Raw genomic sequence first — 22,426 nt, 5'->3', positions numbered from 1 at the left:
CCGAGAAAGAAAAAGAATAAAAAAAGAGACCTGCTGTAATGGCTGTCCACCCCCAGGGCCTCTCTGGCGTTGCAGATGTACTGCTCCAGAGACAGAGGACCCCCACCTGGTGCTCCTCCACCCTGCGGACTCCCATCACCATCCTGGAACTCCACTCCGGCCTCTCCGAGATACACCTCGTTAAACTTCACAATACCTGTTGCAGCATTTTAAGAAGAACGTGAGTGAATTAGTAGGATGTACTGTTGTAGGAGAGGCACACTATAGTGCACAAATCTGTTTCTTTACAGTAAAATAACTAGAAAAAGTGGGACAAGCATCCGTTTTAAAGCATCGTAGGCAGTCAAACCTGCTCCAAACTCAGTATGCAGGGCAGATTTGGGGAATTTTTCATTATTAATAACGCTAAAAGTCTGGTAGCTTGTTGATCTCCCAGTACATAAGTGTTGGATGGAGCAAACAAGTACTGAGGCTACAAACGAGAAGCTCCCCTGAGGGCGGCGTTAGAGGAAAGGCCGTGTGGCCGGTGAGGTCAAAGAGTGATTAAGACCCAAAGGTTTATTCCCTTCGGTGCATAAATGTCACGACAGTCAGATGATGAGATCTGTGCACACACGGCTGACGTTTCAGCCTCAGGGTGGCGCAAGAGGAAAGATCAGTGGGAGTCCAAAATGAAACGGTTCATCCACTGAGGAGCATGAGTGTGCTCAGTAAATGTCATGGCCCAGTGGCAGCGTTTGAGCCCAGAATATCTCACACACGTTATATATTTACTCCAGTACATTAAGCAGTCTAATCAAGGTGTGGTTTTGTGCCGTTCATGCTGTGGATTACAGAGGATTGTTAACCTAACACGACTTGTTTTAATTCCTACTGGGTCACTGGAGGATGCTAACGCTACCTGTAAAACTATGCTACATGCTACAGATGCGTCAGATCCCAGACTGATATAAGGGACAACTTAAGAAGCATTAAGAGGTCAAGCTGAGAAGGAATAAAAACATGAATGCTGGTGTGAAAGCATCTGGTGTGATGACAGATCAGTGAAACTCTGGAGTAAAACGGAAACTTTAATACTTGGTAGTGACCAGATTCGGGATATTTTCAGCATGGAAACAAAGGCAAAGACTGGTTCTAGCGTGTGTGGAGGTTTTTATTATCACTGTGTGTGTGTGTGTGTGTGTCTGAGCTCCGTTAATGCACAGTCAGCGAATTTTCTTGCTGCTAATAAAAGTTGGTAAACCAAATTATAAAAATAACCAGTTCCAGTTTTTAAAATCCTCTTCTGAAATAAGTCAACCTTCCCTTGACCCCCCTCATTTCTGGCTTCGTCACAGGCCTGTTCATACGCCTGCACTTTCTTAGTGGAAAATCTAAAGCTCTCTAATGTGGAACAGGAATGATGCACGTCCAGGTTAACAACAGCGTTTGCAGCTCTCACTCAGGGACTCACACTGACCATCATGTGATCACCTGTGGAGGTGATCTGGGAGTGAGTGGGACAAGTTTTACCCTCATGGTGGCGCTACAGGAAAAGCCAGGAATTATTAAAGGATAGATTTGTCAACCTTCGACTTGGGGAGGTTCATTTTCTGAATAGAAGTCAAACATTTGTGCTTGTGTGGGGACATAAAACATTTGTTTGGTCACATTTAAGGTTACGGCTCAGCGTCAGGAGTAGGTTAGTATTCTTTAGTTAAAATAGAGTATATATATTGTGTGTGTGTGTACCTGTCCCTGGAGATATCAGCCAGCTGTACAGAAAGCCCCCAGCCAGAGAGTAGTAGAGCACCATGGCCCTCTGGCCGTTCACCGTCTCCAGGATGTGCTCCACGGTGACGGGGATGTAAGGGTCGGCGCTCGCTGCTTGCTGACCTCCTTTCTGCCGTTCGACCAGCAGGTCTGCGAAGGCGCGTGTCCGCCCTCGCTCCGCTATGGCCAGCGCCTCGTCGTGTCGGCCTGAGACGCAACACAGAGAGTCCAGAGGGAGTTATGAGGCTGCAGCAGGAGGTTTGGTAAAACGGGTAAACAGCTGCACTCAGACTTCAGGTGATAATTTGTGCATCGCTAACAAGGACACATGGAGAGGGTGTGAAAGTGGGAGAGGAAAGGTGAGAACACCTCCCAAACAAGGTGAGGCACAGTGACTCACACTACAAAATAACAACAATTATTAATTCACCTAGGCTGACGAGGACTCTCTGGAGAGCCTGGTACGAGCTGGTTTGCAGATCAAACAGAGAGAGCTTGTAATCCGTGCTGTGCTGCGTCTCATGACGAATCGTCTCAAATAACGCCGACGCTCTGTACAGCTGAAACACAGCAAACATACACATGTATCCACTGAGAGTCCAGGTTTCAGCAGAGCTAAAGGTTCACACACACACATTTCTCTTCACGGTGGTCAGCTGGGAGGAGATCTGTCGACTATGAGGATATTTTCATCAAACCGTTTCTCCACTCACTTCATCTGTCACCTCTCTGCACATATAAAACACATTATTTTAAAGCAGGGGCTAAAAGTGATGCTGTTACCGTGCCAACCACTGGGGGGCACTACAAATACACAACAATGTGGAGGATTAAGATGTGCTGCCTCTCCTCCCTCTCACACACACACACACACACACCATACCTTACTGAAGCATTTCCTTTACAACACTTTGTGTCTGAAGGCGTTATGAAAAGGATCCCTGCAGGTAGAGACACCTGTAAGATCCTTAAAACTCTCTTCAAACACACCAGACTCCATTGACGAAAACGGGGATTTTACCTCACAGAACACAGGAGCTGCTGCACAACTGCTGCCTTGATCGGTTAACAGTGTAGACACACACAGACACACACACACACACAGTGTAGACATGCAGCTGCACACACACACACACACACACACACACACACACACACACACACAGTGTAGACATGCAGCTGCGCACACACACACACACACACACACACACACACACACACACACACACACACACACACACACACACACACACACACACACACACACACACACACACACACACACACACACACACACACACACACCTGGTGCTGTGCCTCTTCCAGGTTTCCACTGGCCCACAGAGACAGACCCAGACGATGGCGTATCTTAGCTTCATCTTCTCTCCGACCTAACTGCTCCGCCAGGCGCAGACCTGAGGAGGAGAGGGACGGACGGACGGACGGACAGACAGAGGAGATCAGACGTGAGCTCCTGGAGGATGATCTGAAAATCATCCCTTTGAAAGCCCTGACACGTTGACGCTCATGACAACTGTTGCCGTGCTGAACTTGCACCGAGCCCAGGGCGCTCACATTTGCCATTCTTTCTCTGTCGATGCTCCTTTTGTCTTCCTCTGCCCCCCCCCCCGTCTTTTTATCTTCCTGACTGAAATCCAAACTTCTCGAGTTCTGTCTGCTCCTCAGTTTGTCTCAGATATGATTTGTTATGCCCTGCTGTGCGGGAGCAGACAGTCATGTCTTCTAATTAGTTCTCATTAGACTCTCAGATTGAGCAGAATCATCTAACATCAACTTTGGATTTACGTGTCTCTGCCTGTTTCTCTCTGGCCCTGTGATCTTCCCTGTCTGTGTTTCTTTCCGTCAGTTTGGGAGGTTAATTGGAGGCACTCGTACGAATGCTTCTCCAGCTCTGTCCTCACCTAAACTCTCAGCAGAGTTCCCCGTTGCTCGTTGAGTTAATGATCAATTAAAATCCAGAGGATCTGTGAGTTAAGTGACGAGCCGTGACTGTGTCTTACAGGCCCGGCGAAGCCTGAAGAAGTTCATAAACGAACCAAATATCTTTTACATGTTTATTCATTTGTCTTTGTGCATGCTTAAATGTGCTTTTTTAGCTCGGTAGAAAAGAGATTATTTTCAACAAGCATGCAGTTTTAACACCACAGAGATGACAGACGTGTGTGTGTGTGTGTGTGTGTGTGTGTGTTTCGAAGAGTCGTCTTGTTAGAGAAGAAGTTAAATCAAAGAGGATTATTGACAACAAGCTGCCTGGAGGAAGCCACACTCCAGGGTAAACACCCAGCCCTGATCTTCTATTAGCCTGTGTCAGACTCATGAATACCTTTCAAGCTCTGAGAAGGCTCCAGATACACAACTCACAATGTTCTCCGGCCTCAGCTTTACATAAGATACCTGCATGCAGATCAAAGTCTGCGCTAAGAGCCAGAGACTCCCTACAAGGAGCCCGTAGGACTGAGAGGCCGACTCCTTCACCCACTTTTCATCACAAAGTTTAGAGTTTGTTGATACACGTCAAACACTGGCTGCTGCTGAACGTAATGGAAAGGCTGGAATCTAAAGAATCCTGTCAGATGCACCTTGATTCAGGTGGTCGTACTGTTCACTTTAGTACAAGTCCTGTAGAAACATGGCGGCCTCAATGGAAGAGTGATTATACACTTCTGAAAACATCATTATGGATATTATATTGAATTTCTGCCAACAGATCCCCCTAAATCCTGCAGACTGAAAACCATTCCTCTCCATCAGTGCACAGTGGGCTGCTATAAGAAAACACAATGTTCTGGCACGGCTAGAGTATTTTCTTTTATCTGTAGTGTTTTTCTCTGTGGTCTTTGCACTTATTTTCTCTCTTTTTGGCCCTTCACACACAAGTAGCCAGCTCCTCACCTTCCTGTAGGTACATCACAGCCTGTGCGTAGTTTTGCAGGGCGTGGTGTGTCCTTCCCAGGCTCCCGTAGGCGAGTGTTTTAGCTGTCAGGTCGTTGGTTTGTGCTGCCACGCTCAGGTGCTGCTCCTGGAAGACCACGGCCCGCTCGTAGTTCCCCAGAGCTTCATAGGTCAGCCCCAGGTTCCCGTAGGCTCGACCCTGGCTCCCCACACAGCCCGTCTGCTCTGCGATGTCCAGAGCCCTTTGGTGCCACTATGGCAGAGAGACAGGCTACTTAAAGGACCAGTCTGACATGTTGTCTGTCACTAATTAACACATTTATCTTGTTTTTTTAATATGAAGAGGTGTGAATGTGACGTTTACAGAGGCTTAGATAGATAGATAGATAGATAGATAGACAGACAGACAGACAGACAGACAGACAGACAGACAGATAGACAGATAGACAGATAGACAGATAGATAGATAGATAGATAGATAGATAGACAGGTGCAGTGACTTCCTTGAGTCTCTCCAGGCTAGCTGTTTGCCTCCGTTTCCAGTCTTTATGCTAAGCTAAGCTAATTGACTTCTGGCTGTAGCTTCATATTTAGCACACAAACATGAGAGAGGCATCAATCTTCTCGTCTAACTCTTGTGCAAAACAACAAATAAGCACGTTTCATAAAATGTCGCACTATTCCTTTAATTTACAGCTAAGAGACACTGCGTCCTGATGGATTATGGAACTGCACAAACCTGTAGCGCCGTCTCGTTGTCTGCCATCAGCTGATAAACGCCACCCAGTGCATCGCTTGCCTCTGCTTCCAGGGATTTATCCTGACAGTGAAAGCAGGATTTACTACAGTTTTCTGTGCATAATGTACTTTTCATGAAAAAAACAAAACAAAAAAAGAAAGATAATTTGACATATTCAGCAGAGCGAAGAGAGAAACAGCAGCAAAAACAAGAACCCTGTGCAGGTGAGTCCTCACCCCTGCTGTGCGTGCAATGTTGAGCTGGTGTTCCAGGCAGGACAGGGCCTGCTCGTAGTTGCCTAGCTGGCTGTGTAAGGTGCCCAGCTCCCAATAAGCCTGAGCCTTGCCCCCTCCTTCGCCACCCAGCTCATGGGCCACCACCAGCCGCTTCTCAAAGCACACCAGTGCTTGCTGGAGGCTGCCCATCGACCTGCAGAGGGAACAGGAAGAGAGGGCAAAATGTGCCTGTAGTGAAAACTGGATCTTCCATCATCAAAGCCCTTCTTTTTTTTTTTTTTCCACCTCAAAGAAACGCAAATGGCCAACTTAAGAAAGCAAACAAGAAAGCAAATAGGCTCATAATAGCTGGGCATTTTGATTTTGCGATGTGAAGAACAGCTCTGTGTCAAAAGAGGACCCATCTACAGAGGCTGTGTTCATTCACTGGCATGAATCAGTGACTCTGCTCCCCTTATTTCAGTCCTTTTCACACTCCACAGAGCAGAGACACACTGCAGCAGATGGAGAGAGGAAACCCATCATTAAGCCTCGTTCTTCTGTCAGTGAACATTACTTGTACAGTTTCATACAAGAAAAGAATATAGTCTGTGAAAAGCAGCGAGGGAACTACCTCTACTATCAGAACCGTTATCGAATCATGACTGTTTTCACTCTTATTATGACTTCAGTGTTTGCTTCAGGCGAGAAAAACTCATTTCAGATTCTTGCATAAATGAGAGCTCAGATCATAAATACATGACAAAACTACAAACACATGTAAACAAAAGTCTACTACAGCAGCCACAGCGTTCAGATAGAGCTCTGATGGATTGAATGGAAAACTGCATGTCACATTTTCTCTCTCGTGGCATTTTAAATTAATTAAACTCATGTCTTTGCCCTTGTTTGCTCTATTCCAGCCCTCGAATGTGGTGTATAATCCAGTCTCCATGTTCGGCATTAATTTAAAGAAGCTCTAATATTTGCAAATCATGTGCCACAGCTCACTCCACCACCACAAAGAGTGAGTACTTACTCACACAATTTGGGAAATACATAGATTTTTTTTTCCGCTGAGAGTTGGAGGAGACACCACTTTAGCGTCTGTGTGATGAATTAGACTGGAGATGGTCAGCTTAGCTTAGCATGAAGGCTAGAAACAAGGGGAACAGCTAGCCTCGCTCTCTCCTCAAGTAAAAAAAATCTACCTACAGGCTAAAGCTCACAAATTAACTTATAATGTCAAATCTGCTTTAGCAGACTGAGCAAACTAGAAGGCTCCGTTTCCTGTAATTACATTTCCTGTGATTAAGCTAATCACCTGATGATCATACTTCCAAAACAGACATGGGAGTGGTTTTGATCTTCTCATCTGACTCTTAGCAAGAAAGCAAATAAGCGTATTTCCCCAAATACTGAACTTTTGCTGTGTTTTAGTCTTTCCTCCATGTTGCCTGCACCTAGAGCTCCACGCTCTCTTGCCAGCTACAGTCCGCCAGACAAACTACAGATTTTATGAAAAGTTTCCACGTTTCCTCTGTTTTTCCTACCTGTGTGCGTTGCCGAGTCCTCTGTAGGCTTTCTCCTGGTCCTGGACATGGTTGAGGCTCTGAGCCACCGTCAGGTATTTCTCGTAGTACTGAATCGCCTCCTCGTAGTCTCCCAGAGCATCGTAGCAGTCTGCCAGGTTCCCGTAGGCTCTGCCTCTGTCCAGCATGCTCTCAGTTCCACTCAGCTGCTGCAGCATGGCCAGCTGCTGCTCAAAGTATCCAATAGCTTCCTCAAACACGCCCATGTTCATTTTGGTGATGCCCATGTTCCCGTGGACCTGAGCCTCCAGGCGGGCGTCCCTGAGTCCCTGCGCCAGGCCCAGCTGAGCCTCATAACACTGGAAGGTGGTGGCGTAGTCTCCCAGGGCCATGTGCACTGCTGCCAGGTGGCCAAGGGCGCGGCACTCCCCCTGCTGATCACCTAGATCCTTTCGGACGGTCAGTTCCTGGCTATGGAAGGACAAGGCTGCGTCCAGCTGGCGGAGCAGCCTAAAATGGGAGGAAAGGGTGAGGAGAGAAACAGAGAGCGTGCACACAGTTAAGAATCTTTGCTGACTTAATTACCTGTGACCTGATCCCAGTGCTGAGTAGGCGTCAGCCTCCATCTTCTGATCGCTGACCTTCTGAGCGAGGGTTAACTGCTGCTGGTAGAACCTCACGGCTCCTGGAAGATCACCACGGCACACACACACATCCCCCAGGTTCCCAAAGGCCCTGAAAACAGCCTGCGGACAAATACAACCACACGGACGCTGATTAACAACCACTTCCCTCTGCACAGGATAGGTTTCTACAGGGTGAACGCAGCAGTAGGAGGTGACCTGTGTGTTATCCAGGGCTTGTGCGAGAGAGAGCAGGTATCTCTGACACTCCTCTGCTTTGTTGTACTCCCCCAGAGCTTTGTGGGCCAGACCCAGGTTACAGTAGGCTTTTGCCTGTGCTAATTTGTCCTGGAGGTCCTTAGCCAAGGCCAGGTCCTGCTCATAATACCTGGGAAATGGATGAAAAATGCACAGAATCCCTTTGTTATTCACAGTTTATACTTTAAGTAAGCATTTCATTAACAGAACGTACAAAACACAACAATGCGTCTTCATGCCCAAGTGCATTCTACATCTACACTACAGTTAATTTATGCATCATGCTATTAACCTCTTGACTTTCCTTTTGTTTCCTCTTTAAACGTATCACATACACACATTCAACTGCAAGACTCCCTGTTCCTTCACGGCTGCACAGTTCATTCATCCATCCATCTATTGTTTATACTCCTTATCCTTAAAGCTGGAGCCAATCCCAGCTGACACTGGCCGAGAGGCTGGGTCCACCCTGGACTGGTCGCCAATCAAAGGGCCGACACACAGAGACAGACAACCACTCACACACTCACACCTACGGGCAATTTAGAGCCACTAATTAACATAACCGGCATGTGTTTGGACTGTGGGAGGAAGCCGGAGCGCCCGCAGAACGGCTGCAAACTGCAAACCTGGACCCTTCTAGCTGTGAGGCGCCATGCTGCCCTAATCAGATGGAAATATTCTAGATGCTGAGCCCCAAAGTTTGTCCTGACACATTTGGTATCTTTGGAAACTTTTGAATCACCACTTGAGTTTAAAATAAAGCTCTGACTGACCTACTTGCAGGGCAGTGAGGCTTTTAACTAGAAAGACAAGTCATTTCTCTTTGGAGAGACATTTTCCCATCATGAATAGATTGTGTTTTTTGAGGAAGGACTTAGCCTCTGACCTGACGGCGTCTCGGTACTGTCCGAGGCAGTAGTGAGCATAGCCGAGGTTGTGGCAAACCTTGCCTTCTCCCTCCAGGTCCTGCAGGCCTGGGGCCAGAGTCAGGTACTGCTGGTAGTACGGCAAGGCCTGAGCGTATTCTCCTCTCCAACTGTGGAAGTTTCCCAAGTTTGCTGCAAAAGAGGACATTAGACAATTAGTCAATCAAAAGTCCTGCTCTTCTCCTCGTCCTCAATGCGTCTGCCTCTCGTCTAGCTTGCCTAGTGCTCTGGCTTCGCTTTGAGTGTCTCGGAGCTCCCGTGCGATGGCCAGGTGGTGCAGGTAGTGCTGCAGAGCTCGGTCGTGGGCACCCAGCGCCTGGTAGGCCACAGCTAGGTTTCCATGCGTGGAGGCCTGGGATGGACGATCGCTCACCTGAAACACACACAAACACTTGGTTATTCTGTTTCAGCGGGAGCGTCTGACTGTCGCCTGAGAAGAGTGCGGCAGTTCACCTCCAGTGAGATCTGCAGCTCTTGTCGATGGTAGCGGACAGCCTGGTCGTAGATGCCGAGGGCGTGGTAGGCGTTGCCCATGTTCCCGTAGGCCCTCCCCTGGGCAGCGTAGTCATTCAGCTCCTGGGCGAAGGACAGGTGGGACTTGTGGAGCTTCAGCGCCGCCTCGTACTCCCCCTTCATCTGGTGTATGATGCCTGGATGGAGGTAAGAAGAAGGAGGACACACCTTGTTTGTTACGGTAAGAAAAAAAGAATGATCAGCAGAGGTGTTTAAGGTCTGACGTGTCCAAGTGTCACATCTACTCTCCAGTAATTTGATAAAGCCACCAGACTCCACTGAAAAAAACAGTCATTTTAGCTTGCAGAACAAACAAAAAAGTAAAATCAAGTATCAATTTAATTTGTTCAAGCAGGAGTCTGTCAGCAGAGCATTTTAAAGTATTTTGGGACACGGACAATTTAGATGTAACGTCATTTAAGACAGTAAAACTGTTTTAGTGTATATCGAGTGTCAATAGTGGAGCTTGTTTCAGGTTAAATCTCAGTAAACTCAAGTCTTTAAGGAGTTAAGTCTCAAGCAAGCTTCTCATTTCTGTGACTTTCCACTGACTGACATTGATCAGTAAAGTCTCCAGCTCTGCTGATCAGTTCATTCATTGCTGATTTGATTGAGCAGTGAACATCAAACAGAGCTTGTTGCACATGTAGGGGACGTGATGAAGATGGGAAATTTCCAAAATGACGCCCAGAGACAGAAATATAAATACAAGCAGTGCAGAACAATAAATAATTAATAATCTACAGTGGGAAAATTCAACAAATCTAATAATATCTGCTGCCACGGATCTTCAGACTCATAGGAGACTCACACAGGAGAACTTTAGTCCCAGTGTGATGAGGTGCTTTCCCCACCGTCAACAACAGTTTACAGAGTCAGCGTAGGTCAGGAGAGAATACACACCAGAGAAGAAACTTGGAACCAAAAGAGAAAGGTGGAGAAAGAGGAGAAGAAGGAAGCAGCAGAGGAGTGTTACTGCTGCAGCACCACCACACAAGCCGGTCTGCTCATTTGGAGCTGAGGTTAACTGCAACCTTTATCTCCCCTCTTACCGTTATTGTGTTTACATGCACATTAATAACCTGATTAGAAAGAGATGGAGGCAAAACTGTGATTATTGCAAACACCTTAACTGAGTTACATGAAGCTAATTAAGGTGCAAATCAGAGCGAACATAACTAGATTAACAGGATTGGATTACACGTCTACCTTTCCAGTCTCATCTCCTCTCACTTAAATATACCAGAGAGGTCCTGAGGGGCAACACTGCAAGTGAGTGACAAAAAAACTAACAACTTCCATTTACTTCTTTTTATATTCTGCGGTTCATTCTACTATTACTGTGCATTTTTCAGGATATTAAGCAAGTTAAATGGTTATGGTTACTTTTTAAGCTTTCCATGTAAATAGGGCACAGTTTAAAAGCATCATTCCAGTCTTTTCCATATTTTGGCTTTGAAATGACAAGTAGGTACACAAATGTTTGGAATTGGTCCAGTAGGTCACCTCAGTTGGGCTGCAATGGCTGCAACATAATCCTTTGGAGCAACAGCACCTGACAAACCAAAGTAGGTCCCCTAAAAGTGTTTGTTTTAACCACTGACAGGCTCAGAGTGTTATTCTAAGTGTGTGACAGCATCATGGAAAGGATCCCTACAGAGAGAGACCTGGAAGATCCTTTTGGTTTAACCACAAACAGCACACACACCAGACTACATTCACTAAAACAGGGATTTTACGTTGCAGAACACAGGAGTTGCTGGTCTGCTGCTGGAGTCTGGTGGCTTTAAAGGGTTTAAAGAGAGCGGCCATATGTTGCAGCCATTGGAGCCTGTTTCCTAAGTGCAATAGCTGAGACGATCTACTACACCGTCATCTCAAAGCCAAAATAAGTAAAAGGGCCGTTTTTTTTTTAAAATACTGGCATTAACCTTCAAAATATCAACTGCGATTGATGAATCACTCCAACTTTGTGGTAATTTTTGGAGAGGCAGAGAGAAGCAGCTTCTTGTCTGGTATTTTCTTGGTAGCATAACCTGTAATGTAATTAGCTTGTCAGTCGGGTTGTTTCCTCTGATTTGTCTCTTACAGAGCAGCTCTCTCACTACGGCCTCATGCACGCCACTGCAACATCCAGTCCAAAGCTCGACAGGCCTGACATGACTGCTGCTGCTGCTTGCGGTGAATCATGTTAGTCATTTTAGAGTGCGCTGTGTGTGGTGTGATGCACATGGACCAAAATTAAAACCCCCCAAACCAGCCATCACAGGTAAAAGGCTGCTTCACATACTGTAAATCAGTTATATGGTATCTGTACAGTAAAGACGCAGAGGAGGACAGATGAGAGGGGGGTGACGAGAGGGGAAACAGGGATACGGGGGGTGTCGAGACACCAGATGGAAGAGGTTACATGTGGCTTTCATATCATGTCAGAGAGGCAGGACAGAGACTGAGGTCTGATTCCCAAACTGTGAGTCCTTGGCACATTTCCAGGCCGTCACTGGTCAGTCTGTATTTTCTTAATATCACAAAATCCAACAAAAAGACCAAAACCAACAATGAATTCATCAGACTAACAGTGTGTGTGCATTCAAAGCTTCAAACACTATTAAAAACACATCACACTGTTGCATTAGCTGCCATATGCAACGTCCTGCTGCACTAGAACGCTGAATAAGGATTCATCCGCCGTTAAAAGTAGTCCCTAAGAAATGCACTTCTCCCTCCTGTTTGAGTAACATTTATTAAAAACTACAGTGAAGTTAATTTACCTTTTTGATGCAAAGAAACTTGATTTATCTGGCCTGTTTTTAAAGGCTTGCATACTGAAGATGACACAGACAGTTAGAAATGATCTAGAGACTGTTTCATTTTGTTTTTCAGTGGGATTATAAATAATTGTTAGAGCCACCGACGATCCCTGCCTGCCCCCTGTGCAAAACTCATGCATGTCAAGCAGCCCGTGTGTCCCAGGATTCGGACGCAGCTCACACTGTGTTGGTGCTTTTGGACGAGCCAGTTTGGGGACTGAACCTAAGCTGGACAGTCTCATTATTTGACGAACACGTTAAAGGTCCCATATTGTGCTAGTGTAGTGTTTGGAGGTCCGACTAGAACAGGTTTACATGGTTTAATGTCCAAAAAAACACATTATAACAGAGCGTTTTCACACATCCGGAGTGAAGGATGGAGCAGAGATGGCGGCCTGTACTCACAGTCTGAGGGTCTCCAGGCAAACCAGGGACACGTCTTTATGTTAAGACATTAAAAAGTACATTTTGCATAATATGGGACCATCAACACTCTGTTGGTTATGAAACTAGTCACCGAGGTGCTTGTCAACTAGCTGTGGACGGAGTGCAGTGACACCAGGAGCAGGGCTGGACTGTTTCTACTGTTTTTATGGATTAAATAAAGTCAGACAGTGAGGTTTTATCCCCAGTTTGGCTCCTTAAAGGTAAAATCATGAGTAGCTCTTATTTCTAAGAGTCCTCTTTTGGTTCTATTTGTTTGTTTAGTTTGAACAAGCACCCGCAGGCTCTATTTCCTCTGAGATTTAGCCTCTTGAGTTTCTTTAATCTATAAAAACCTAAGTTCTTTGAGATGAATAGCTTTATTTTAATGACTACATCTGGTTTTATGCTGCTTCCCTTTCCCCTTAGTGAGCTGGATCGTAACAACAGAAAGAAACACAGAATAACAGCAGCCGTAGACGTAGACACTGTGCACACGTACATATCCAAGGGTTTTTTAACAACTTGTTCAAAACATATTTACAGATACATTCAAACTGTGCATTGCTGTGTTTTCTTGTAAAATGCCGTCTAGAGAAAGCTGCTTTTCAGGCCCCTGGAGGGTTTTTAGGCAGGTTTTCTTTCACATCCACTTCTAAATCACTTGGTTTCTACTCCCCCAGTTAGAGGACTAACTTAGCTGTGTATATCTCACCTCTCTCTGCTCCATTAGTGTTAGAATAAGCACCATTTCCCTGCATGCTGGTGTTGTATCGATAAAGTCCTCTCGACTAATCAGAGCCGCCGTCCTTATGTCAGACCATCACCCCGCGCTGCTCCATACATGCGTGAACTCAATATTTCATCACAAATGCACGTGCGAAGCGACGTCGGCCGCGATGTCTCATCACCATCCTCATCACGCTTCAGCGAGGTAATCAATGGTGATTTAGTTTTACTCCAGATGAGGAATTTACAGAGTGAGAAAAGCACAAACACGGGGAAATAAAACTGATTTTAAAACAACAAAAGCAAACTGAACAAAAGAATAATAAAACAGGACGCACACAAAAGCAGTTAATTAAAATTAAGTTCATAACTGCGTCTATAATTGGCACATTTGTCGATGGGTGTGAACTGTAATGAAAGTCATTCACTCTCTGTGAAAGTTGATAACAACCTAAAATAATAATGATGCATATTTGATTCTGTTTCTCTTTATTTTTCGTTTCCACTTGGCTGCATCACTCTCATGTAGTATGCATGAGGCGCACACACTTTCACAGCGTCTTCTGGTTTTATAAATACCAATATATGTAGAAGACACGGGGAACGCATGTACACATGTTGCTTCTGAAGTCAGACTGTGTGCTGAGCAGAAGAATAAAACATGTGACTGTGCCTTTAGAGACGTGGAAAAAAAAAAATGCAGCGAAACCAAACACAGTGTTTTTGGAGGTTAACATAAGCCCTGCGTCGAGTAATATGTGGGAAGCAGGGTTACGTGAAGAAGAGGAGGAGGCTGCTGATAAGGACAGGGAGACCTCGTTCATCGGGGTCTCGCGCTAAGAGGATTACAGAGGAGCCTGCAGAGTTGGCTGGAATAGCTGGTTATACTTACACCCCTCCTCTTAAACTCTGCTAACACGGGCGTGAGCATGTGCACACGCGCAGATACAGAATCTCCCTCGAGGCAAAACCCACGCTTCTCCGAGGCGTTGGGGTGCCAGCTATCTGTAGACACTCTGCAGGTCGGTAGGATTCCCCGACGTGAAGGGGTGAAGTGGTGTGAGGAGCTGTGAGGATTAGAGGTGTGGAAAATTAGGTGGGATCTGATGACTGGGTATTCGGCTGAGACAGCACCGAGCGATTAGAGGAAGGGGAGCGGTGATCTGCGGCCCCACTCTGCCACGGTGGGATGGAAAAAGCTCGGCCATCAGTGAACTAAACTGAAAGCTGCGTGCGTGTCTTTGTTATTTAAAGCTGCACTAATAAAGAAATACAGACAAACATCGGGTCAAATGACTCATCGTGACAAAGCCACTTGTCTTTCAGCCAGTTCAGTAGTTCAGTGGTTCAGTCTAACCTTTCCCCTTATCATTAATTATCATATATGCTTCCGATGGGGCCTCCTGCACCCACCAGTGCACATCATCTTCCAGTATCAACCCTCAAAAACACCCTAAATGACGAATATGACAGAGAGCACCAGTTTTTGCCTCTTGATTTCTTGAAACGAAATGATTGGATGGCCGCCCCACCTGCCTGTCTACCTGCACGCAAGTCTTCCACGAGGCCAAAGCGAGCCAGCTAATCGCACAAGAACGGCAGAGAAAGTGCTGCAGAGACTCGGCGACAGACTGCGGTGAGCCGCAGAACGAGGGCTGGACGCCGCTGCTGGACGCCACAGCCGGTCGTTTGGTGAGCTAACAGGAACACTAAAGCCTCTGGGCCCAGAAAGCAGGAACTCTGAGCTAAAGCTGACGTCACCTTCATTTGAACAGAGTTGTTTATTTGTCAGGGTGGAAAACTAAGACAGTCGGCGGTCGGTCTTCTCATCAGTGTAACGTTAGTGTTGTGGAGGAGTGGCTTTGTAATTTCTCCAATGTTGCCAACTCTGCCTTTAAGCTTTAAATGGAGCCGTCACCAATCACTAGTTTTAGAGCTCTAACAAACCACCAGTGGAGATATTTTTAGACTGAAATCATGTTTGAAGTTTGGTATTTTCTGATTTGGGACGATACTCTTTCTGGTCTTATTCAGGAGAAAAGAAAAGAGAGGAGTGGGAGGAATAAAAGCAGGGAGGAGAGGAGGAATGACAGAGAAGGGAGGAGGAAAAAAAAACAGGTAGAAAGTAGAGGCGTGGGAGAGGAAAGGAGGAAGACAAACGGATTGCCAAGTCAGCAGTGAGAGTCAGAGAAAAGTATCATCCATAAATGATGATGTGAATCATTGATCTGAACCTCAGACTGAGGCTCGTCTGTCAGGAGACGTCAGCGACTTCAGCAGTCGCCTGTTACTCTCACATCAAAGCTCCCGCTGTGTGCTTCTCTTCCACTCATCTCACAACGGCAAATAATAGAGAGCCAACACAAGACGCCGAGCGGATTCAGACTGGTTCTGCGGATGTGTTCACAGCGGCCGAGGCACATTAACACACACTCACACATGCAGGCACAAAGAGAGGTGAGTTGTCCACTCAGCGGGGGAGTCAGGTTCACCGGCGCTCAGATATCACTGTGGCCGCAGAAACCAGAACCCGGTTAATAAAACATGAGTGTTGATTGGCCAGAGAGGCAGAGCCGCAGCCCGGTGATAGAACCACAAAAGGCGGATCAGGTGACGGCAGAGCAGGACCGTCACATGACCGACGGTTCAGACCTGCTGCGGTCTGAAGCTGCAGCAGCGACATGTTTCACAAAGCTGCTGCTGGTTTACACCACAGACTGTGGAAAGAAGTGATTTCTAATGTCCAGCAGGGCGGCGACTCCACTGACGCCTGATTGGATGGAAGTCAATGAGAAAATGAACCGACTTCTCTCCTGATTTATCAGCTCAGTGAACATTTTCCTGATGAGTTTATGGTCTCAGTCTTCTTCAACACAGCAGGATGTTCATTCAGTAAATTATGGTTCATTTAGAGGGAAACAGACGATAAAGCAGAGGACGTGGAATGAACGCCATGTCTGGCTCCAAAAAAAACAAGATGGCGACAACCATGCAGCCAAACCTGAGGCTTCAAACCGGCGGCCCACAAACCAACGGGTGAGGTCCTGGTGGCTACGTCCACTTCTGTTAAACAATCTATGACTTAGTGGAAGAAGTACTCAGGTCATTTACTTACATTAAAGTAAGAATACTACGAAGACGGAGAAGACTGGGAGATTTAGGGAAAAAGGTTGTAATATTCTGAGTAATGACTTTGTGTATTAGTATTCTTAAAACCTCAGATTAGTGTTTCTTCTAACAAAGGCCGTAATACACACTTTTGACGCCACACTGCAGAAATACTCCTGCTTTTAAAAATGTACTGAAGTGAAAGTACAAAAGTATTAACATCAAAGTATACTTGAAGTGCCAAAAGTAAAAGTACTCATAATGCAGAATGGCCCATATCAGAATAATGTATATTGTATTTTTTGGATTATAATCACTGATAGATATGTTGTTGTACAGCTGTGTGGCTTAATCAGTAAAAGTTCTCATTATGTGGATCATTTCAGAATAAAAGATATATTATTGGATTATAGATGCATTGATATGTAAGCAACTCTGTATAGCTTAATAATATATCATTATTTGTTATATAGCTTGTGTTATTTAGCTCAATCTGTAAAGAAACTACAGCTATCAAATAAATGTGGTGGAGTAAAGTAAGTAGCATGAAGTGGGAAAGTACTTTGAATGTACACCGATGCAGAGTCCATTGTGTGAGCACTCGATGCAGCTGATCGAAGCAGACCCAGTCGGTGCGGGACGACAGTCCAGTCGGAGTATTGGGTCTCCGTGGCGACAGCGGCGACAGAGCAGGTCAATGGTTAACGAGCCTCGATGGAGCGTTTCCCATCAGGCGGGATAATGAGACGTCTGAGGGGAAACTGTGAGGAGCGCTCGGCTTTTATCTAAAATTGCATCACATCATCCACTTTTGGAAAACAAAAGTCAGTCAGAACACAAAAAAAAGACGTCCAAGTGTTTACTGTTAAGTCTGCAAAGGCAGAAATAAGGGAAGACTTGTGAATCATTCACATGTCTACTCCGGTATTCTTAAACCTGGGGCCCATCTTTATATATTAGGGGTTTGTAATGACTGGTAGGCAGTAAAAGTGTTGGAACTGGTCCAGTAGATCACCTCAGCCAGCAACCATGTGATCCTTTGGGACAACTGCACCTGATCATGTGCTTGTTTGATCCACTGACAGGCTCAGATTGTTATTCTAAGTGTGTGACAGCATCATGGAAAGGATCCCTACAGAGAGAGAGACCTGGAAGATCCTTTTGGTTTAACCACAAACAGCCGTTATATCGCTCTCTGCACACACACCAGACTACATTCACAAAAACAGGGGTTTTACCTCACAGAACACAGGAGCTGCTGCTGTACTGCTGCTGCCTCCATCATTAGTTTGTCTTTGTGTGTTAGTTTGTTGTTGTATGACTTTGATGTTTGGAGTTTGTGTGACTTCAGATAAAGTTTGGATAAAATATCAAAGTCAAAGAAAAGTCCCACATTCTGCGATATAAAATTACTGTTTTTGTCAATGGAGTCTGGTGCCTCTTGCAAATATTGTGTCTGACAGCATTATGGAGACATTTTCAACCAATAAAATGCAGGTTTTTACATAAAGATAAACTGAGGAGAGAAACGCTCACTTAAAATGTATCACGGTCGCTTCACAGTGAAGGTTTTTGCTCTTCCGTCAGTTTTGACACGAATGGCTGAACCCTTTGACTGTGTGACAATAAGACAGCGACAGGGGCCCGGTGGAGTGCAGTCATATCATTTTACAGTTTGAGGGGAAACTAGCTCTTTAAATAAAGGTTTGGATGCTTGTTTTTTGTATTTTCACAGTCTTCCACCACTGCACGCTGTCACATTTATTTAGTCTTCTGCCTATTCAGGAGAAATCTGAATAAACAAGAGGAGAAACATGACGAACGTCCCGGTGCACCGTCACTGATTATTACTGATACACACTTAAAAATAACTTCAACTCAATGTAGAAGCTACTTGGTGAAATGTGTTTACAACTTTTCCTCACGTCAGCGTCTGATTGTGAGCCTGTTTGTTTTTTCCTTCAGAAGGTTAACAAGGTTTTCTTTTTGTCCGCGACACTGTGGCATCTGCGGCTCTCATTAATTACTGGGACGCAAACATACAGCGCGATTAATCAACCACCAGCTGAGCTGAATCTGATAAATCCTGCTGCATCTCTTCTCTTTATCGGCGTAGCCACCAGATGACAGTTTAACCAATCGCCTCGCTCCCAATTATTGTGGCAACACATCCAGGCGAGTCTGACAAAATGTGTTCAGTGACACTCAGTCCAATGAAATTAGTCCAAACATCTCATCAGATACTGTCAAACATGCTTCCATCACCAACGCTGCTGCACATCCTCAACTTTCCACACATGAATTAGTTAAATGCTTGGAAAGTATATTTGTAATTTAAACAGAAGCGGCAAAAGCACACACGTTATTTAAGTACAGATACTCTAACATGTACTCAAAGGATAAAAGTATAAAGTACATTTCTCTGAAATGAGGCCACAGATGAGGACTGTCTTGTTCTGTCGGCCATTTTGGCTGCTTCTCTTTCAGCCACGTCTCTACTAGCTCTCCCTGCATGGACGCCACATTAACTAGAAACTCTTCCTCCGAGGTCGAGTCTGTTTCATCTCGTTACGTCTGCCGGCTGTGATACGCACGGATGGATCCACCGAGGGGTCGTCTTTTCTATAATGTCGCCTATAATCGTTTTTTATGTTGGGAAGACGCACAACAATGCAAAATAGAAAATAATTGTTGCCCTCAAACGCTTTAAAACTACAGCAAAGGGCCTGTCCACAAAATAGATCCTGAAGTAAAGCACAGATACCTGAGAAATGAAGTATCTGAACTTCCCCCTCTGAATTTAAGATGCTGACACACAGATGTACCCACCCAGGTTGGAGGAGGCTCGGCCCTGAGCCGCTCTGTCCTGCAGCTCCTGAGCGATTTCCAGCTGGTGTTGGTGGTACTGCTTCGCCCGGTCCAGGTCCTGAGGATCACAGGGGCAAACAAACACGATCAGAATATCAGAACACCCCCGAGGTAGTTTAGTGATTCAGCTAACGATGTCAGTACCAACCTGCATGCAGCGGGCGGCGTGCCCCAGGCCGGCGTACGCCCTCATCTCGATGGCCCTGTCGCCCTGCTCCTGCGCCAGCTCCAGCACTCTTGTGTGGTACGATATGGCCTTGTCGAAGTCCCGCTGGGAGTGGTAGGCGCTGCCCAGGTTGCTGTACGCTCGCGCCTCCTCACGCCGGTTCTCCAAAGTCTGCCGAACACATCATCCAGTCAGCGTCACTCAGGAACGACGATTGTGGCTGCAGCTTACAAGAATCATGCCTTCAAATCAAAGACTCCTAAAGAGACCTTAAAACATTGTCACTCACATCAGGGCATCAAAAAACAGACTTTTTTTTTAAAAAGAACTTTAACTTTAAATGAATCTCAGAGAGCCCATCAGACAGATGGCATTTCTCCACATTACAGGGACAAAACAGCTTCATAAACTCTCTGCAGTCATTTCTGTTTCCATTCTGGTACAAATCGTCAACAGATGGTCAGTTAAGAGAGCGAGATGATGCCGGCTCCAGTGGCACTTCATCCAAGTAATAACACTAATAGAAAAAGAGAGATGTGCTCACATTATTGTCTTCTGTTGGGTTTGTTTGTGCAACAGTTGCACGTCAGATATCTACAGTCCTAACAGCCAGAGTCCTCAACGCACTTGATCGGCTTTGGGAAATAAGCAATGAGCTCGTCATGAAAACACAAATGGTGCTTAAATACAAACAACAACAGTATAAAAACTCCTGACTCAAACGTCCTGAGATGTAACTCCTGCTGTAAAACCTGTTTGAATTCATCACAGTCTTGAAATACAGATGAGGCCTCTCTCCATAATCATCCTAAATTCAATTACTGGATGCAGCTGACGGCTTTATATTCAGTAACAGTTCTACGTGGGAGATCCATTTTTAGCCTGTTTGTGAAACACCAGGCTCCTTGTGAATATGTGGCTATTTTTATTTTTTCTTGACTTGGCAGCCAAATAAATAAACAAGAGAGTGAATCAATGAGGGAAACAGACATTTCTGACTATGAAACCATCAGGACAAGCTGTTAATGTGTTGAAGAATCACATGCTTTTCTTTAAGTTGGGTAGTGATACAGACCTCTTTATGCTCGTTACTGTCAACAGACCAAATCAGTCCGTCTCTTAATACTCTCTGACCTCTGCGTCATCCGTGTGCCACTTAGAGCCACGTTCAGTGGTTCCTTTTTTAAAAAATATCTAGTTTCACCCCTAAAAACCTCTTATTTCTAATTCGGCTTTTAATCAAACAAGCAGGAGGAAATACTGTACGTGTTGGGGACTATTTTTAGCAGCGGATTAATCCACATGTGGTGCTGTAGTGAGTGCATTCTGAACAGCAGGAGTGTGTGTGTGTGTCTGTGTGTGTGTGTGTGTGTGTGGGATTGAGTCAAAATAACCAGCAGTGTGTGTGTTCATGGTGATGTAGGAGCATGTCACACAGCTCACTGGTGCATTTTTTTAATAGTTTTTGGGCAACAATGACGCTCTGTGGCCCAGAGGAGGAGGTTTTATCACACTTTAGACTTACAGGCATCCAACCAGTCCTACCAGGAGCCCTCGTGTAACGTAGAAATTAGAAATCAGCCCCCATGTTTGTGTTCGCACCGAATTAGTGGAGTCTGCATTCTGCTTGACGCTGTGTTTGGTATTATTGGATGTGTAATGTCTCCACCGTGCTGTGTAGCGACCTGGATCTCCTGAATGTATAATAACAATAACATTTATAACCGCCAACGCAGCCTCCGTAATTCTCGACCAGTGAAGAGGCAGAAAAAAGGCGCAGAGAAAAAGAAATACGACCCAAAATCACCGAGGTGCTGATTCACAAAGGGACTGAGATGATCACATAACATCCATGTTTATAGGTCATAGATTATATAAATGACTAGAGGTCCACAGGTGATACTTGTCCTGTTAGTTCATTGTGGGTTTTGTTCTTTTGATGAAATAGAGAATATCTCACTCCCTTTAGCTACACAGATCTATTCAGAAAGGTTCAGGATCATTATCAGACGTTACAGATCACACAGTGAGATGTAGTTCTGCACCTTTGCGATGTCCAGGTGCTGCTCGTGGCACTGAACAGCGTTGGTGAAGTCTCCCAGTGCCGTGTACACGGCGCCCATGTTGCCCAGCTGGCGAGCCTCGGAGAGCTGGCACTGGGTCTGTCGCGCCAACAGCACGCACTGTTTGTGGCTCGCCAGTGCGTTGGGGTAGTCGCCGATGGCGGTGTACACGTGGCCCAGACTGCTGAGAGCATCGGACGCAGCCTGAAATCACACACACACAATTTCTGTATTAATAACAACTCAGATCATTTACTTAAGTTACAGCAACAACAGCACAGTAAAAGTAAAAGTCCTGAATTCAAGCATCAGCATCAAAATATGCTTAAGTACCAAAAGTAAAAGGACTGATTATGTAGAATGATTATATTATTTGGACTGTAATCACTGATAGATTCATGTATGAACAGGATCACTTCAGTGTTACAGCTGGTAAAGGCTCGTTTTAATGACTTTATATACAGCTGGGAAGCTCAATCTGCTATAAATCTTATTTATTAATAATATTTTGTAATAATAATCTGAATCTGTAACTAGTAAATACATTTATCAGCTGTATGTGGAGGAGTAAAGGACTTTTCTCTATGTAATGTAGTGGAGTGGATGTATAAAGTAAGGAAAATAACCCCAGTATTGTATTTAAGCACAGTACCAGACTGAATGTTTGGTGTTGTTGGTAAAAGACAAGCTGACCTGCTGTAGTTGTGTCTATATTTACATTTATGTAACAGCGGATACTGTTAAAGTAGTTTCTTTTTTATAACCGAACATTGTGATTCTGGACC

The 22,426-nt window shown here is 45.3% G+C and overlaps 1 protein-coding gene across 1 annotated transcript in view; it reads right to left on the bottom strand.

Moving 5' to 3' along the window:
* Positions 1-22,426, bottom strand: part of ttc28 (tetratricopeptide repeat domain 28) — a 114,101-nt gene that overhangs the window by 11,424 nt on the left and 80,251 nt on the right. The window contains exons 6-21 of the mRNA XM_070851161.1: positions 21,624-21,845; positions 19,561-19,749; positions 19,374-19,470; positions 9,415-9,611; positions 9,181-9,334; positions 8,922-9,093; positions 7,994-8,162; positions 7,737-7,897; positions 7,173-7,661; positions 5,641-5,833; positions 5,405-5,485; positions 4,666-4,918; positions 3,058-3,167; positions 2,183-2,312; positions 1,732-1,959; positions 31-196 (exon numbers count right to left, since the gene is read on the bottom strand). Of these exons, the coding sequence (XP_070707262.1) occupies positions 31-196; positions 1,732-1,959; positions 2,183-2,312; positions 3,058-3,167; positions 4,666-4,918; positions 5,405-5,485; positions 5,641-5,833; positions 7,173-7,661; positions 7,737-7,897; positions 7,994-8,162; positions 8,922-9,093; positions 9,181-9,334; positions 9,415-9,611; positions 19,374-19,470; positions 19,561-19,749; positions 21,624-21,845 (3,011 nt within the window). The remainder of the gene's footprint in view (positions 1-30; positions 197-1,731; positions 1,960-2,182; positions 2,313-3,057; positions 3,168-4,665; positions 4,919-5,404; positions 5,486-5,640; positions 5,834-7,172; positions 7,662-7,736; positions 7,898-7,993; positions 8,163-8,921; positions 9,094-9,180; positions 9,335-9,414; positions 9,612-19,373; positions 19,471-19,560; positions 19,750-21,623; positions 21,846-22,426) is intronic.

The sequence above is a fragment of the Pempheris klunzingeri genome, chromosome 19 (assembly GCF_042242105.1).
Source record: "Pempheris klunzingeri isolate RE-2024b chromosome 19, fPemKlu1.hap1, whole genome shotgun sequence".
NCBI lineage: Eukaryota > Metazoa > Chordata > Actinopteri > Acropomatiformes > Pempheridae > Pempheris > Pempheris klunzingeri.
Note: the sequence above shows the minus strand (reverse complement) of the source record. Positions and strands in the feature narration are given on the sequence as shown.